Source organism: Tursiops truncatus, chromosome 3 (assembly GCF_011762595.2).
Source record: "Tursiops truncatus isolate mTurTru1 chromosome 3, mTurTru1.mat.Y, whole genome shotgun sequence".
NCBI classification, from domain to species: Eukaryota; Metazoa; Chordata; class Mammalia; order Artiodactyla; family Delphinidae; genus Tursiops; species Tursiops truncatus.
In genome coordinates, this window is record NC_047036.1 from 133,831,621 (window position 1) to 133,850,172 (window position 18,552).

The 18,552-nt window shown below is 41.4% G+C and overlaps 1 protein-coding gene across 4 annotated transcripts in view; it reads right to left on the reverse strand.

Annotated features, from left to right (window-relative positions):
• EBF1 (EBF transcription factor 1) overlaps positions 1-18,552 on the reverse strand; it is a 394,775-nt gene that overhangs the window by 130,309 nt on the left and 245,914 nt on the right. For all 4 annotated transcript variants that reach the window (XM_033853521.2, XM_033853519.2, XM_033853517.2 and 1 more), the window contains exon 7: positions 12,683-12,764. In XM_033853521.2, coding sequence (XP_033709412.1) covers positions 12,683-12,764 — 82 coding nt within the window. The remainder of the gene's footprint in view (positions 1-12,682; positions 12,765-18,552) is intronic.

Consider the following 18,552-nt stretch of genomic DNA (forward strand, 5'->3'; position numbering starts at 1 on the left):
AGCCGGAGACTTTGTATGTCCCAACTATATTATCTCAGATTCATGAAGCATGTTCTCTGTCTCATGAGCAGATTTTCAGAAAGACACAAGCAGCTAAATTCAGTCATGAGTGGCAGATCACATTAACAAAAGTAGCAGCTCATGTGGAAGAAGGGGTTAGGACAGAAGCAACAAAAAGAGTTGAAATCTGTGTCTTCAAATATTTCTAGAACAAATACAGCGCTGGGGGAAAATTAAATCATAAAAATATTTTCACTGTTTAAATTTAGAATATTTTGGTAGGCAGTACCTCTAAAATATAACCACTTTAGCAACTTAATTTTGAATAATGATTTAAAAATTACAAATCTTGGTTTTCAATGCTAATATATGATAATTCAGTGTAAGGAAATTAGTGCTAAAGTTGGTCTATTACATGGCTTCCTTACCTCGGGGTTTAGCTTATTCTATGTTTGCATTAATTCAGAGCCCTTAATAATGAGGCATGAAATGCACTGACCAGAAGTACATGAAATAAAAAGGCATTAAGCAACATTCCATGGAATAATACTCGACAATAAAAAGGAACAAGCTACTGATACATCTGGATGAATCTCCTGAGAATTAGGTCAAGTGAAAAACCCAATAACAAAAGGCTACATACTGCATATTATGGGCTGAATTTTGTCTCCCACAAAATTCATACGTTGAAGTCCTAATCCCAGAACCTCAGAATGTGACTGTATTTGGAGACAGGGCCTTTGAAGGGGTAATTAAGTTAAAATGAGGCTGTTCGGGTGAGACTTAATCTAATCTGATTGGTGTCCTTATAAGAAGAGGAACTTTGGGCACACAAGGTGTTCATGCAAAGAGGAAAGACCATGTGAGGACACAGTGAGAAGGTGGCCATCTGCAAGCCAAGGAAAGGCCTCAGAGGAAACCAAACCTGCTGACACCTTGAGCTGGGACTTCCAGCCTCTAGAACTTTGAGAAAATACATTCCTGTTTTTATGCCACCTGGTCTGTGGTATTTTGTCACAGCAATCATAGCAAACTAGTACACTGCATGATTCTATTTATTTATTCTTGAAATAGCAAAAGTTTAGAAATGAACAAAGTAGTGGTTGCCAGGGATTAGGGACAGAGGGAAGGTGGATGGGGCTACTATAGAAGGACAACAGGGGGGATCCTTGTGTGGACAGAAATATCCAATATCTTGACTGTGGTGATAGATACACAGACCTACACATGATAAAATTTTATAGCACTAAAAGCATACATACACAGAGGAGTACAAGTAAAACTAGTGACATATGAATAACATGGATGGGCTGTATCAATGTTTATATCCTGTATGAATACTGTACGGTACGATGTAATATTGCCCAATAGTTTTGTAAAATATTACTATAAGGGTAGACTGAGTAAAGGATACACAGGATCCCTCTGTATAATTTTGAACAACTGCATGTGAATCTATGATTATATCCATAACAAAAATTTGACTAAATAAAAGGCATCAGCAACCAGAATGTCCTTCAATAGGTAAACGGATAAACAAACTGGTAATCCATAGAATGGAGGATGATGCAGCAAAAAAAAAGAAATGAGCTTATACTACCCAAAGCAATCTACAGACTCAATGCAATCCCTATCAAATTACCAATGGCATTTTGCACAGAACTAGAGCAAAAATTCTACAATTTCTATGGAAACACAAAAGACCCCGAATAGCCAAAGCAACTTTGAGAAAGAAAAATGGAGCTGGAGGAATCAGGCTCCCTGATTTCAGACTATACTACAAAGCTACAGTAGCCAAAACAGTATGGTACTGGCACATAAACAGAAATATAGATCAATGCAACAGAATAGAAAGCTCAGAGATAAACCCACACACATATGGTCACCTTATCTTTGACAAAGGAGGCAAGAATATACAACGGAGAAAAGACAGCCTCTTCAATAAGTGGTGCTGGGAAAACTGGACAGCTACATGTAAAAGAATGAAATTAGAACACTTCCTAACACCATACACAAAAATAAACTCAAAATGGATTAAAGACCTAAATGTAAGGCCAAACACTATAAAACTCTTAGAGGAAAACATAGGCAGAACACTCTATGACATAAATCACAGCAAGATCCTTTTTGACCCACCTCCTAGAGAAATGGAAATAAAAACAAAAATAAACAAATGGGACCTAATGGAACTTAAAAGCTTTTGCACAGCAAGGAAACCATAAACAAGACAAAAAGTCAACTTATGGAATGGGAGAAAATATTTGCAAATGAAGCAACTGACAAAGGATTAATCTCCAAAATATACAAGCAGCTCATGCAGCTCAATATCAAAAAGACAAACAACCCAATCCAAAAGTGGGCAGAAGACCTGAATAGACACTTCTCCAAAGAAGACATACAGATTGCCGACAAACACATGAAAAGATGCTCAACGTTACTAATCATTAGAGAAATGCAAATCAAAACTACAATGAAGTATCACCTCACACCAGTCAGAATGGCCATCATCAAAAAATCTAGAAACAATAAATGCTGGAGACGGTGTGGAGAAAAGGGAACCCTCCTGCACTGTTGGTGGGAATGTAAATTGATACAGCCACTATGGAGAACAGTATTCAGATTCCTTAAAAAACTGAAAATAGAACTACCATATGACCCAGCAAATTCACTACTGGGCATATACCATAACTCAAAAAGATACATGTACCACAGTGTTCATCGCAGCACTATTTACAGTAGCCACGACGTGGAAGCAACCTAAATGTCCCTCGACAGATGAATGGATAAAGAAGATATGGCACATATATGTAATGGAATATTACTCAGTCGTAAAAAGGAACAAAATTGAGTTATTTGTAGTGAGGTGGATGGACCTAGAGTCTGTCATACAGAGTGAAGTAAGTCAGAAAGAGGAAAACAAATACCGTATATTAATGCATACATGTGGAATCTAGAAAAATGGTACTTATGGACCCAGTGGCAGGGCAGGAATAAAGATGCAGATGTAGAGAATGGATTTGAGGACACGGGGCAGGAACGGGAGGCTGGGACAAAGTAAGAGTGTAGCACTGACATAAACACACTACCAAATGTAAAATAGATAGCTAGTGGGAAGCAGCCGTACAGCACAGGGAGATTAGCTTGGTATTTTGTGAGACATAGAGGGGTGGGATAGGGAGGCTCAAGAGGGAGGGGATATGGGGATATGTGTATACATATAGCTGATTCACTTTGTTGTACAGCAGAAACTAACACAACATTGTAAATCAATTATACTCCAATAAAAATGTATAAAAAATAATAAAATTTTAAAAAAAGGAATGAGTTATCAAGGAACAAAAAGACATGAAGGAACCTTAAATGCAAATTGCTAAATGAAAATAGCCAACCTGTAAAGACTATATACTGTATGATTCCAACGATATGACATTTTGGAAAAGGGAAAACTATGGAGATAGTAAAAAGATCAGTGGTTGCCTGGAGTTTGGGAAGAGGGAGGGAGAGATGAATAGGTAGAGCACAGCGGATTTGGGGGGTGGGTAGGGAATGAAACCATTCTATATGATACTGTAATGGTAGATATATAACATCATGAGTTTGTATAAACCCAAAGAATGTACATCATAGTGAGTCCTAGTGCAAACTATGGATGTTAATTGATAATTAACAATATTGTATATCAATATTGACACATCAATTGTAACACATGTATCACACTAATGCAAGGTGTTAATAATAAGGGAAACTGGGGAGGGGGTATTAAGGGAGTATTTGTGATCTCTCTGTACTTTCCCCTCATTTTTCTGTAAACCTAAAACTGCTCTACAAAATAAAGTCTACTGATCAAAATTCTACCCTCTCCTTCACACAGCCCACATTCTACATCCAACCTGTCTACGGAACTACTCTTTATAGTCTCCTCCAACAAGCCACAAGGGACCCAAGAGGTCAGCCAATCTAGTGGCTTCCAACTACAAGTTTTCAAATGTTGTACTGGGGACAACATTTCAGAGAGGGCATCCTAAATTCATCTATAGTAAGGATGCATACCAAAATATTCAGTTACCTGCCTTTATTGATATGGGATCATAACAGTTCTATGTGGAAACACGGTTATCTCATGCACATGAGAAGCTCTAAATTGGCAGTTTCACATCACCTTGACTAATTTTAAAATAGAGAGTGTGATTCTTACTCAATAAATGCAATTACGTTGAAAAATATGTCACCACAAGACATCTGTAGAAGAAAATCACAAAAGGAGTCCTTAGTAGTTATGATACTGCAAATTTGTCCAATGCCTCCTTTTACAGCTTGGAAAACTGAGGTCCAAGAGATTAAAAACACCCTCAAGGCCACAGGATAAATTAAGAGCAGAGGCAAACCCGAAGGGAAACTTCAGACTCCAGGTCCACTTCTCTCGTCAACAGCTTCTGGCCTCTCAAGACAAGCTCCTGGCTTAGGCCCTCTCTCCCCTGCTTCTGGTCTCTTCCAGTACACTTCGCTGTGTCTATCTGGCTGACCACACTTTAGGTATTATTTACATAAAAATGGTCTGCTGCAGTTGGGTCTTCATTAACTCTGTCCTTTAAAATATCCTTGACTGATATGAAACGAGATATTCTCTGAAACCAGCCTGACTGCTAGTTTCTATCTGGTTGAAAGAGCCCAAATAACTCATTAAAAATTATGGAGGACGCATAAACCTACAGGATGTAACAGAGTGGAACTGCAGGAGTGAGGGAGCGAGTAGCTGAATTAAATCCGCCCTTTAAGGCTCAAGGCAAAAATCGCTCTTCTTTTAACAGTAAGACAAGAACAGACACTTCTAAATCCTCAGATTCTTGTGCTAGACTAATTTGGACTATTGGAAACTAGACTCAGCTTCTGTCTCCTGAACTGTGACACACTGTAGACATAAAAAGCTCATCATTGATCTGAACCTAGTTTCTCTCTCTCTGGATCAGGATACTTTTGATGACTCTTAATGGTATCATTGGCATTTAACTGATGCTCTCCATTTATGTGTTCCCATTGGCCATTTTAAGTAGCAGTAAGCCCAAACATAACAGAACTTCCATGCGCGCTCTCTGCCGATGGGACCGTGGCACACAGGTATGGAAACTGGGAGAAAGAAAGTAGCATATAGTCATCAGCTCAGTTTCCAGGGTCAGACAGTGCTGAGTTTGAACCCCGACTCCATCATTTACCAGTCTGTAACCTTAGATAAGTCATTTAATCATAGGAATAAGTGCCAGGCATTATTCTATATACTGCAGAAGCAGCAATGAACAAGACAAAGTATTCACCCATCAAGAGCTTAGTTCCCATTGGGAACAAAAAAGGGTTTTCAGACACTAAATAAATAAGCAATGAAGGAAAATTTTGGAATGTGACAAGTTCCAAGAAGAAAATAAAATGAGGAGGGGGGGTGACGCCTAGGTGGGAGCTACTTTTGAGTGGATGATTAGGAAGGCCTCTCTAAGGAGGTGACATGTTAGCTGAAATCTGAGTAATAAGAAGTATCCAGCCATTCAATGATATGGCAGAAGAAGTTCCAGGGGGATGGAAAAGCAAGCGCAAAAATCCTGAGGCAGGAATGAGTTTAGTATATTTGGGGAAGAGAAATGATGGAAGAGAAAGGCAGCCAATGTGCCCATTTGGAGGAAAGTAAACAAGGGGAAAAGGGTAGAAAAATAAATAAAATTATATATGTAAAACACTTAGTACAGGGTCTCACACATACTAAGAGCTCTATAAGTTACAACCTAAAAAGTGGAAGAATATAAGAATACCTTCTGTTGGTAAGTCTCAGTAAGTGTAGGCATCCTCAGAACCAATATCCATTGGCAACACTGATCAAACCAAACACTTTTACATCTATCGTTTAATGTATTTTACATTTTTTTCAATAGCAACTGTAATTAATGTAGGAATTTATTTCCTCCTAGTGAAGAGCTACCACTCATCAAATCCCATTCATAAGGATTCCTTTTCAGTGATACATATTTTCTGCCAAGGCCCAGCATAAGGCTCATGCCAAAATACATATTTGCCCAGTAAGCCGTAATGGTTTAATATATCAGGTTGAAAATCCACCATTTGTATTTACCGTGTTATGTGAATTAATCCTATATTCTGAAACTATCATTAGAGCTGCTTTCAGTATAATTAATCAGCATGGTGCATCTTGAAATTATTCTGTAGGAAGAAAGTGATGGCAGCTCGGGCCCCTAGCGTTCTGTTGGTAAAGAATTTAATTGCAAGATGTGCTGTTTGTCAAAATAATATAAGACAGGGGGTGGGGACAGTGGGAGAGAAATAAAAGGGATAAGAATATTTCCTTCTTTATTTAAGCACCTTTAAAAGCAGAACGGAACTGCAGGGTTTGGGCATATATTTTAAGAATCCTCTAATCATTCACTGTGGGCTTCTGAATAAGTAACGAGGATTCTCCAAAATTTATAGAATTCACCCAAAAACGGGGGGCAGAGAGTTGTCTTTTAATGTCATTTACCATGTCATCATTTTTGAAAGACCAGACATTTTTGGTGGGAATTTGGGAAGAATAACCTGGTCGTTTCTCCTATTTCCTACCCCTCACTCCAAATGATTAGTAAGTGAAAGAAGATTGTTCATCTCCTCAGATAAATGTGAGATAAACATGAATTGGGGCCTTGTTGTTCTCTCTGCTCAAAAAATCCTTTTGGCTCTTCTCAGGATGAGTTATTCTTTTTTTTTTTTTTTTTCCCGGTACGCGGGCCTCTCACTGTTGTGGCCTCTCCTGTTGCGGAGCAGAGGCTCCGGACGCGCAGGCTCAGTGGCCATGGCTCACGGGCCCAGGCGCTCCGCGGCATGTGGGATCTTCCCGGACCGGGGCACGAACCCGCGTCCCTTGCATCGGCAGGCAGACTCTCAACCACTGCGCCACCAGGGAAGCCCTAGGATGAGTTATTCTTATCCATTATCTTGGAGTTTAAAAGTCCCCTCCTCAGAAGTTTTCCCTGGTCACCTGCTTTAAAGTAGGTTCCCATCCCTGATCCCACACTGGTATTCTCTCTCATAATATCCTGTTTCACTTCCTTTATAGCAATAATTAAAACTTTTAATGATGTGTAATTATTTGTACACAGCGTAGCAGCTGATGGTAATCGTTCCTTATATATCCATTTTCTCTTCTTCTTGGGTGGTACAACTAGACACTCTCAGGTCCCTCTGTGGTTACACATGGCTGTGTGACAGACTTCTAGCCAGTGGAATGTGGGCAGATTTGACAAGGATCACTTCGAAGACCAGGGTTTAAGAAGTCCACGTGCCCCCTGCATGCACTCTTTACCCTTCAACTGGATGGATGGAGACAACGAGGTTCTAGGAAATGGTGGAGACACAGGTCCCCAGACTACTTCATGTATAAGATCTGCTCACCAACCAGGAACACCTGCCTTGTACCATTACACTAGCAAGAAACAACCTTCTCTTGTACACAAGCCATTATATATTCTTTGGTCTATTTCTTACAGCAGCTAGTATTAACCTAACTAATAGACCCTGACTAGAATATAAGTTTCATTAGGGCAAACACTCAGTCTTTTTTGTTCATCACGGTACACTCACCACCTTCCATGTCAATAAATACTACTGAGTGCAGGCATGCATGCAGGAACAAAGATATATTACATTTATGTTCACATGTAGTTACAGAGCTAACATTTATACACAGATAGAGATTTACATCCTATGGAAAACTTTGTTAAAGAGATAAGATGAACCTGGAAATTTACTTCCCAGTCTCCAGGTATTATGGTATCTACTGTGATGACAGCTTGTACCCAATTCTTGTTCCTCCCCTCAACACCCCACTCCGCCAGCCCCAACAAGGAAAGCTATTGATAAGGATTTAAATCTTAACCTAGAATTGTCTAGCTCCTGTCAGTTAAAAACGAGACCTGTGACATGGCTTTAACACAGTCCTTTGACATTAGCGTGTTTTTAGTGTCAAGATGAAGAAATGGGCTCATTTAGTCACAGTGAAATTCTCCCTGTCATGAGCTGTCTTCATTCACAGCTTTCCCTCCTACTCTCTTCCTCCCCATGTCCCCACACCCGCCAGAACTGAATGAAGCCTGTATCCACTGTTGTATTTAAGCAAGTTTGTTACCCTAACCACAGCCTGGGGATTTCAAAAGAAAACATCCATTATAAAAAAAGAAAAAAGAAAAAAGATTGTACCAGATTCTCTACAAGGTTTATTCCATACTGCCTTAAAATATGAACACAGCCGAGCTCTACAGAAAGTGATTAATTTCTTGAAAACGCTAAGGTCACACTAATTGACATGACCTGTGTAATTAAGCAGTCTCTGTTTACACACCAGAAGCTCAGTCGCTGTGAGTCTGAGTTTGCTTGACAGAATGTCTTTACATGTCAAGAGATCAACAACCTTTCTTATGTCCTCCTCAGTCACCTACACAGGCCCCTGATTGCTGTTCAGAGGAGACACGCTCTGGCACGGCTGCATGAAGATCAGGCTGGCCTGGTAAGCATACAAAACGGGGTGAGAGAAAAAGCGGCTCCCACGACAGGTGGGGGGAGCCCACTGAATTGGCAGAAGAGTGCCTTCTCACTCAGATGTCTCCAGGCCTCCGGTTTTCAGTATGATGGGGAAAAGTCACATTGAGATGTAAAGAGTAAAAGGGAGTTTTCTTGTGCCCAAATGACACTCTCTCACTCCCCCCACCCCCTGCCCAGAGGCAACAGTGACATCAAAATATTTGAAACCAGGGCTTCCCTGGTGGCGCGGTGGTTGAGAGTCCGCCTGCCGATGCAGGGGACGCGGGTTCGTGCCCCGGTCCGGGAAGATCCCACGTGCCACGGAGTGGCTGGACCCATGAGCCATGGCCGCTGGGCCTGCGCGTCCAGAGCCTGTGCTCCGCAGCGGGAGAGGCCACAGCGGTGAGAGGCCCGCGTACCGCAAAAAAAAAATATATATATATATATATATATATATATATATATATATATTTGAAACCAGCTTCCTAATTAGCGTACTATGAGAAAAATGATGGAAATCAATGACTATTCATAGGAAAAGTTCCACCAGTGTTTCTAGGACACACCTCTGTCAGCCAGGGAAGCTGCAGGGAAGACTAATCCTCCCGCGCTTGATTTAGTCCTAACAGTTGGGAACTTCAGTGTGATTTCTGAACAGAGCTCTCTGAGCTGCCAGGGGCCACTGGACTCAGGCTTCACTTGGTGAGGGGGTCTTTCTTGCCCCGGAGAAGTGGCTAAAACCTCCATCGATTAGGTGAAGCGCAGGCAGTTTTCTGCGCAACAGCTTCTTTCTCTAAAGTTCATACGAATAAACACTGACCAACACTGTGGCTCTGATCAGAAACAGTGCTCAAGTTCTTCCCCTTCCACACAACTCCACGCACTGCTTGGTGAGCTTTGCTGGCATCCCGGTGTCCTGCATGCGGACGGTATCCTTAGGTTCTATTCAGGGCAAATACCCCTTTTGAAAATGCTCCTCAGCTTTCCCGGGATTCTAACACGTATTCATGGGTAGCCACTGGGGCTCTCAGGTGTTGAGAAACCTCTTTACTGCCTCACTAAGTATCTGCCTACAGGCTCTGGACAAGTTATTTACTGTTCCATGACACTAGAGAACATCTGAGTCGGACTGACTGGGTTGAATCACTGCCTCACTACTTAGTAGATGGGTGACTTTGGGCAAATTGCTTAACTTCTCTAGACTTCAGTTTCCTCATCTGTAAAATGGGAATAATCCCTATTTGCACATTCCTAAACCCTATATATTGTGAAGATAAATATGATAACTCATGTAAAATACTTAGCACAGTACCTCTCACATAGTGAGTACCCAAAAAATGTTAGTTTCATCATCATCATTACGGACAGTGTCCATAGTCATACATCAAGGTACACACATGGACACATATAGTTATACATATGTCTACGGAACACCCTGAATGCAGACACAAATGTAAATAGTCATCTCCCCAGCACTTAAGGCAGTTAGGAATGAACCCAGGCAGGGAACACAGGAAGAGAAGCCAGCTTGGGGTGGAGGCTCACACACACAGAAAACGAGGCTGACAATGGAGTTTAGGGCTCATTGAGCTTAAGTTGCTGGATATTTCCAGGGAGAGTCGGAGGTCATCAGGTATAGGACTAAACCAACGATTCCCAAGTAGGGACAATTCTGCACTCCCACCCCCACAAGGGGACATTTGTCGATGTCTGGAGACATTGTGGTCTGTCATGACTGTGGTGGGGGGATGGTCTCTACTGGTATCTAGTGGGTAGAGGCCAGTGACATCTACTAAACATCCTATGATAAACAGGACGAATCCACCCCCACCTCCAAACAAAGGATTATTCAGTCTAAAATGTCATTTGTGCCCAGGCTGAGAAACCCGATACTGAACTAATGACCCAGCTTTAGTTTACAGCAAATATTCTCTCCAAAAGCTTACATTTATATTTGATCATGTGCAAATTAGTTATGCTTACAAAATACTGTCTTTTGTGAAATCAGCAGAATCATCATTTTTACTCCACTTTACAGTTGAGGAAATTGAGGTTTTGCAGAAATCTAACTCACGCCTCCTTGACTCAATAGCCCTTATGCTAAACAAGAATAACTATTTTGTCTGTAAAAATAAAGCTTTCTAGATACTCTCAAAAATAATAGACTGAGTTGGTTCTCATCTCATCCAAGAGCTACATTCCTATAATTCGAAGCTTTCAGACATTTCACTGGCAGGTCCTGTGAGGAAAAACAAGGCCCCAGAAATCTTACACACACACTCTTTTAGATTCCTGGTGTCACCAAAGTCCATCTCTAACTTTTCTGCCCTGAGAAGCACAGCAAATTTGATCCCAGTATTCATAAGGCATCACACATGTCTACTAGACACGTTTATTACACATCAATTGGTTCGTGCTTGGATATGCCTTGTTCTTAATCCAAGTTTGGTCAAAGGAGATCTATGGCCCATTTCAAGGCCAAGGTAAGTGACAACACAGTTTATACTGAATCCCAACCTCATATTCCAAGACACTCAGCAACACATACTTAATAGCATCACATGTTTCACCAGCAGAGCTGACTCCAACTCAACACAAAATGTCCTGGGTGGGAATGAAAGCACCCAAGTCTACCCGCTTTGGTCAGAAGCTCCCCAGGAGAAACATTTTCCAGGACACTAGGAATCTAGGGATTCTCCCCATTTATCTGTCAGGACAAAAGGTGGCAAGGCCAAATGATTTCCAGAACTGCTTTAGAATCTCAGGAGAGAATGTCTTCTTTCTACTGAATTTGTTCTTTCATGAGACTACTGAGTCTCACCTATTAAAAATAATCATCTTGTGGGAGGGAGGGAGATGCAAGAGGGAAGAGATATGGGGATATACATATATGTATAACTGATTCACTTTGTTATAAAGCAGAAGCTAACACACCATTGTAAAGCAATTATACTCAATAAAGATGTTAAAAATAATAATAAAAATAACAATAATCATCTTGGAGATGAAGAGATCTTGACATCCAAAAATCAGTGCCCAGAATCATCCCTTCCCTTTCTCCCATCAGAGAATATGCAGCTAAAATTTGTCAAGATCCTCTCAGACATCATATATTTCAATCTACACTTAAAGCGGACTAACTATACCTAAGAACATACCTTAAACACCATGCTATTTTTCACTGACAGACCCCATGGGCATCCATAGATGAATCATGACTCTGGCGGAGAAACTAACATTGACCATGCAAATGAGTTAGTCATAAAATTAGACGGAGAGCAACACAAGGGTCTAGAACCTCGCTACTCAAAGTGTGGTCCATGGCTTTGCCACCACTTGGGAGCTTGTTAGAAAGGCAGAATTTCAGGCACATCTCACACCTCAATTAGCATTTTAACAAGACCCCCGGAGGATTCTCAGCACTTTAGGGCTTGAGAAGCATGTATCTAGAACTTAGCAACCCTTCCTAGAACCCAACCACCATGTCTGTGTCTTGGAAGTTAACACATGTATTTTCACATCTTTTTTCCTTTAGTAAATGTATAATTATATGAGGCTAACATACCACTCATGCTTTAAATGGTGGCAGATATGACTGATGCTTGAAAACATTTACATGTTGCTGTACAAGGACATTTCTGAAACAGACTGTGTGTCACCCATACCGCCCTAGATATGCCCTGCCTCTTCAGGGGTCCACTTTTAATAGATAATTACTGACAACAATTTCCAAGACTGGAAAAGGAAAACAGAGAGAAAGGAGGGTGGAAGGTGACATCATTCCAAAACAGCACAAAGGTCCTATTTACCAGTTTTCTACCTGTAGAACTTTCGGCAAAGGATGCATCACTTTGTATGTACTTCACTTAACCTGCAGTGGTTTAAGCTTATGAGTCCATTTGGGAAGCCAGACTAGGCTCAAAGGGTACCATTGCTTCAACCAGTGAACGCAGGTGGCTCAGTCCTAATTCTTCTCTAATATAAACAACAACTTCTAGGGTACCCAAAGTCTCACCTGCTCTTCACCTCTGGGAAAACCATGATACTCTGTTTCTTCTCCACCTAAGACTTTTTTACCCTCTCCCAATACTCATGTCATTATTGAGGTATAAGAAAGACAAGACAGACCCACCTGGAATCTCCGCATGTCACGTGGGTTTCCTGCATTCTTTAGGCAATTTTGGTTACACTTGAGGAAAAATTTCAAGAAGAACCTGTGAAGAAACAGATTATCACGGTTAGCATTTCAGTCCTGACACAGAAGGGAAAAAAGTAGTAAGTCACTTCTGGGTCATGCATTCTATTCTCTGCACGTTTCCTGAAATATTCAGAATGATGTTAGAGCCAGTATTTTGTTTAAAGCTTTAGCCTTTGTTTTGCATCCAAGCTGGACCTTCTTTATGAAGAGAATGCTCTCCGTGCTGCCAACAGATGTCACAAAAGAATTAAGCCCCCAAGGAAGTATTTTCACTCGTAAAGAGCGTAAGTCTTCCCGATAATTTAAGGCAGGGTCCAACTGGAGATAACTGCCTGAGAATTACTCAGAGTCCCCAACAACAACATGTAATTTAAGCCCCGTAAATTCACAGATGATGAACCGGCAAGATACATGCTAGATGAATGTAAGGAGATGGTAAACACTTTTTATCTTAGCATCTCCAAATAAAATATTCTAATTAGGAGTACTTATGAGAAGTAGGTAAGATTCACATACTGACTGAAGCCCTTTGGCTTCTTGAACATATCCCATACGTTTTCCTTACATGCATGCTATAGACAAAAGCTATTTGTGATGGAAGAAGGAACGTCCTGCCTCACTGCCACCTTGATCTCTGAATTGATTCTAGAGTGAGATCCATGGGTTTTACTGGCTAGGGTGACCAAAGGTCCCAATTTGCCAGGAATAATTCTAGTTTACACCAGCTGTATTAGTGTAAGTATGAACAGTACCCACTTTAACTTTCAAAAGTGTCCTGGTCTGGGTGATAAATTAGATGAGTTATTTCTATATTTCTTAGCTGGCAGTTGTTAAAAGTTCATCACGGAAAGGCAGCAAGGATCAAAAGTGTCCAGTTAGGGCATTCTTGTTGTCCACCTACAATGAAACTTCTCCACCTGCCTATGTTTGGGGAAAGAAGCATTTTAAAAGCTGCCGAAAGTTCTTCATTCCTTTTTACTTTTAGTGCTGTGAATTTCAGGCCCAAATATTTTCCCAAAATATTACACTGCATTAAAATGTTGATTAGTTCAATTCCCATAGGAATTTTCTTGTCTTCCTCTTTTCTCCACTTCAAGTCTACACTGGAGTAAAATCCCTACTTCAATACACATAATTTGTGAAGAACTATCACTCCAGGATGCCTCAGTCCGGACTTAGCTCTGAGTACAAAGCCTATCGACCAAATAACACCTCTGTAATGACAGCATGGCACAAAGATGCACCAAATTCAGCCAATTTCTGAAAACCAAACTGAGAGAGAGCCCAGCAGAATCTCTCTCCTCCCTGGTCTCTTAGAATCTGCCAAGAGGGAAGTATGGCGTGGGAATAACTCTTTGAAGAGAGACAATGACTTTGCTAACCCAAAAATAACATTTTAAAATGTAAACATCTTCCTGAAATGGCTCTTTCAACATCATGCAACATTCAACTGCCCATCAGTAAAAGCTGGCTTCTGAACGATCCTTCATCCCTACTTCCAGGTTCTCTTCACAGAGGCCAAAGTTTATCAACATTTTGAACAAGACAAATGACTCATGGAACACTGCTGAAACCCAACTGTGTCAAATGAAATCCAGCTCAAAGAGCAACAGTGTCATTCCCTAGCCCAACTGGCCATGCTGACTCCTGACTTCAGTCGTAGTCTGGGGGAAAGGAAAGGAGTTTGAGAGAGTGGTCACAATCCTAAGTGCCTCTGCACTGTCCCTTTCCTCTGAACTCTCAGAGGCAAATGCTGGGTAGTCCTAGTGATCACACACCGCTGTCAGACTCTGTTCAATGTGGTGGAGGTCGGGACAGTGAGTCTGCCATCTTGCTGGGGTTCAAGCCTACATCCAAAGACATCTGAGATGTGAAAACTGGCTGCTTCTTCCAAACATAGCTGGTTGGAAGGGAATATTTAAAAGCCACCCAAACCCCAGGACAGGGCTGAGTATCACTAAGTTGACAGTAAGAGTCAGCTTGGTATGACAGAAAAGCCACAACCCTTAGAAATACCCAGAATGGGATTCCCATCCAAACTCTGACAGGTACTGCTGTGTGACTTTGATAAATAGCTGAACTTCTCTGCATCACACTTTCCTTATCTACAAATTGGGTATAATACCAGTCCCTACCATACAGGGCAAGTGTGAAAACTAACTGCAATGATGCATAGTGTCTGGAACACAGTAAGCATGGTGATGGTGGCAGTAAAAATAATCATGTCTTTCATGTATTAGGTGCTTACTTTGTGCTCAGAACACTAAGAACTTCAAATTCGTTTTCCCAACTCAAGCCTCCTAAATAAACTCTAGTATTAATCCCATTTTATTGATGAGGAAACTGAGGTTCGGAGAAGTTAAGTTGCCCAAAGGTTATTAAATGTGAATTGACTCAAATGTGCACAGAGCCTGTGCTTTTAACCATTATGCTATAGTGGTTTTAATAATAATAGAAGTAGTGCAGTATTGATATTAATACTAATTGTACCACTGACAGCAACTGTACTATAATGGCAATTGCACAAATAAGTGTAATCATAAGACTAATTATTAGTACGATCATTTCCACTCCGTCAACATGAATATTGTGGAGGGAGACGTCGCTGCCTTTCTCCATCCAGTGGGCACCCGGCTCCCATTCCCAGTTCCCCAGGGTTGATAATATTTGCTGCCTGTGTGTGTTTAAGCCATTTGAGCCCAGACTCGACAGCCAGATTCAGGTTGTGTTAGAAGGAGCTGTCAGCACACCCTCTGACATCTTCAAGTCAGACAACTGCTAGCCACCGTGAGGGGGTCCATCTGGTGCCAAAATGGATTTTGAAAGACCGGCAAACAGGACACTAGCTCTGCCAGAGAGAAACAGAATCAAGGGAGCAGGGGATCTTCTGTCTCAGCGATGAGCCGGGGCAAGGCACCTGTCACCAGCCCATCGTTAGCACAAAAGCTATGCCGGGCACACACCAGATCCCCATTACCCTAAGCAGCCCTGTCACTTGGCACGCTGGCAGAATCTCCTGCCCGCCCTCTCAACAGCAGATCACTAGCTGAAACTGAAGGCTTGACCATCTGTCGTGGGGAAGAGACGGCATCAACTGGTGCCTGGGGCCTCGCACAAGCCCTTATGTGGAAAAGACACTCTGAAGGGCCAGTTCTTTTGGAGAAAGGCAGCCCTACCCCAGGGGGAGCATCAGGAACTCTTTCAAAGTTTTCCCCCAAGTAGATGCCAAATGTCTGACCCTTTCGGATCACACTTCCTTAAAGGAACTGAGAGGAGTTAGAAGCAGGAGTTAAAAATATCCCCACCGAGACACGAAGTTGGACATGGTACACAAACTTGGGGGATGATTTATCAGGCTGTTTTTAAGGCATTTGTAAACCTGGGGGACACGTGCACTTCTGCTGGCCTATGGAGAAGATCTCAGATTCCGAGGGGGTGCTTTGAACAAAGCGGAGGTTAGTGTAACTCAAACCCTCACTTTTGTCTAACAAATTACCACATTTTGAGTGTCGGGTGTGTTTGATAACGTTGTTGGAGGAAAGAGTGTGCAGCCTTACCCCAACCGTGGGAAACTGACCTAAGGCAGGACAAAGCCCCTATTGACCCTTTAGCGTTCCAAAGAGTTCCATAAACTACAGGAAACAGCCCAACCAGGACCAAACTCCAGGGTTTTTTTTTTTTTTTTTTGGTAGGGGGGAGGAGTGGCGAGAAACCTGACACCTTTCCGTTAACTTTCCATACGAATAATATCTTGTGTTCATACAGTGTTATATTATCCAAAGCACTTATATACCCAGAATCTCACTAAATACTCACAAAAGTCCTACAAATTAGGCAGGCCAGGAATGATCAACCCATTTGAATGGTGAAAAAAAACTAAGACTCAACAAAATTAAGATATTTATCTACAGTCAAAACTAAACTAATACCCTATATTAGCCCAAAGGACTCATCATGGTATGAATTTTCTCCGTGATTTACAGGACTTTATAAGTGACCAAAACCAACACTGAGTCTACCTTCCTCGTCGTGCATGTGGGAAAATTGAGAGATCAGAAGACACGACAATACTCACACAGTTATAATCATTCTGAGAGATAAAACTATAATCCACATGTCCTGACTTCTAGTTGCATGATTTTTCCAATACAGCGTTAGCTTTTCAAAAGCCAACCCAATAAAAGCTCAACACCGGAGCTACTGCACTACTTAGTCTACTACCTCAATTAGGAAAGTGACAGTCATAAAACCAAAAGTGACATCCCATTGAAAGTTGTGTTTAGGTTCACCAATGAGGCTAATGTAGGACATTACCCATCGTTGAACATTAACTGAACCGACCACACACATCTGTAGAACATAACTCTTTATTCAGTGATTTCCTTGTGTCACATTTTACCAACCAATAGATATTCAGTATTAGGAGCACCTTTCATGTGACAAGCACAGTGCTGGATACCAAAGGTACCACTAGGCCCCCCCAAAAGGAAAGTTGATGAAATTAGCCAAGAGGATATGACCCATCCATATGAGGACGTAAAATAACAAAAAATTATCTCTGTATACCCAGCACATGGCACAAGACTCAGAACCAATGGGTTTTCAGTAAATATTTGTACAACTAAACAGAATCCAGGACCTCCTAAGGGTAGAAATGGGAACATTCTAAAATGAAGACAGCAGTAGAGTATATTGGACAGGAGCCTGGGTTAAAGATAAGACAAGCCTGGGTAAATTTCTACAATTCCCTGAACCTCAGTGGCCTCAATAAAACATGGGAATAACAGTACCTCCCTCCTAGCAACATGGTGTGGCTTTCATCATAATTCTAGCTTTACTCTTTAATTAACTGTGTGACTTTAGAAAAGTTACTTAACCTCTCTGTGCCTCAATTTTCTCATCTGTAGAATGGGGACAATAAAAGAAACTACTTCAGAGGGTTATTGAGAATTAAATGAGTAATATATGTGGAGTGTTTAAATAGTACCTGGCATAGAAGAAGAGATAATTATTTTCATTATCATTTGTCCCTGGCCACTGCTCACTGCCTAACACTCGGAGATATTGAGATTTTTTTCAGGTACAGAAAGTATTCTTCTCTCTTTGAATGCTAAGGTTAAGAAAAGAAGCCAAGATCTATGTAACTGACGAGAACTATAGGTTTCATTGAGTGACCTACAAAAAGAAATAAAAAAGAAACCAAAGAGAGATAATAATGACTACAGCAGCTCTACCCAAAGGCCAAGACACAAAGGAGAGAGGCAGTAGCTTAAATCACAGAGGAACTCCAGCTAGTCACAACTGAAGGGCATACACAGTAAAACCGTCCATTAGGCAACAGCTTATACATCATTAATGATTATGCAAAGTGTTGCAATAGATCTGGGCTGAGCAGGTTGAGTTTTCACCTCCCCCACCCAAATTCTGAAAAATCATGTCTTTCAGCCGCTCTCATAATGTCCAGGCTGGAAAGGAAAAGCATCAAGGCACACCTAAACTAAGACATAAAAGCCCCATTTGCAGCCTTAAGCCTCCCTGAAAGTTCCTCTGACTTATGCCCACAGATGGTTATGTGGCAGACGATCCTTCTCAAAGATATTCAAGACACGGAGACTCACTCTGGCCCAGTGAAGGAAACAGCTGTGTGGAAACAACTGTGGGGTCCCTTCTGTGTGAAATTCAAGCTGTTCCCACACACACTCGCTGGAGGGTAGAGAGAGAAATGCCTCATGATTCAAAGGGCCTCTTTGGAGGAGTCCCTGTCATAGACTGAGCCATTCTCTTTGCTTTGACGGCGAAGCGCA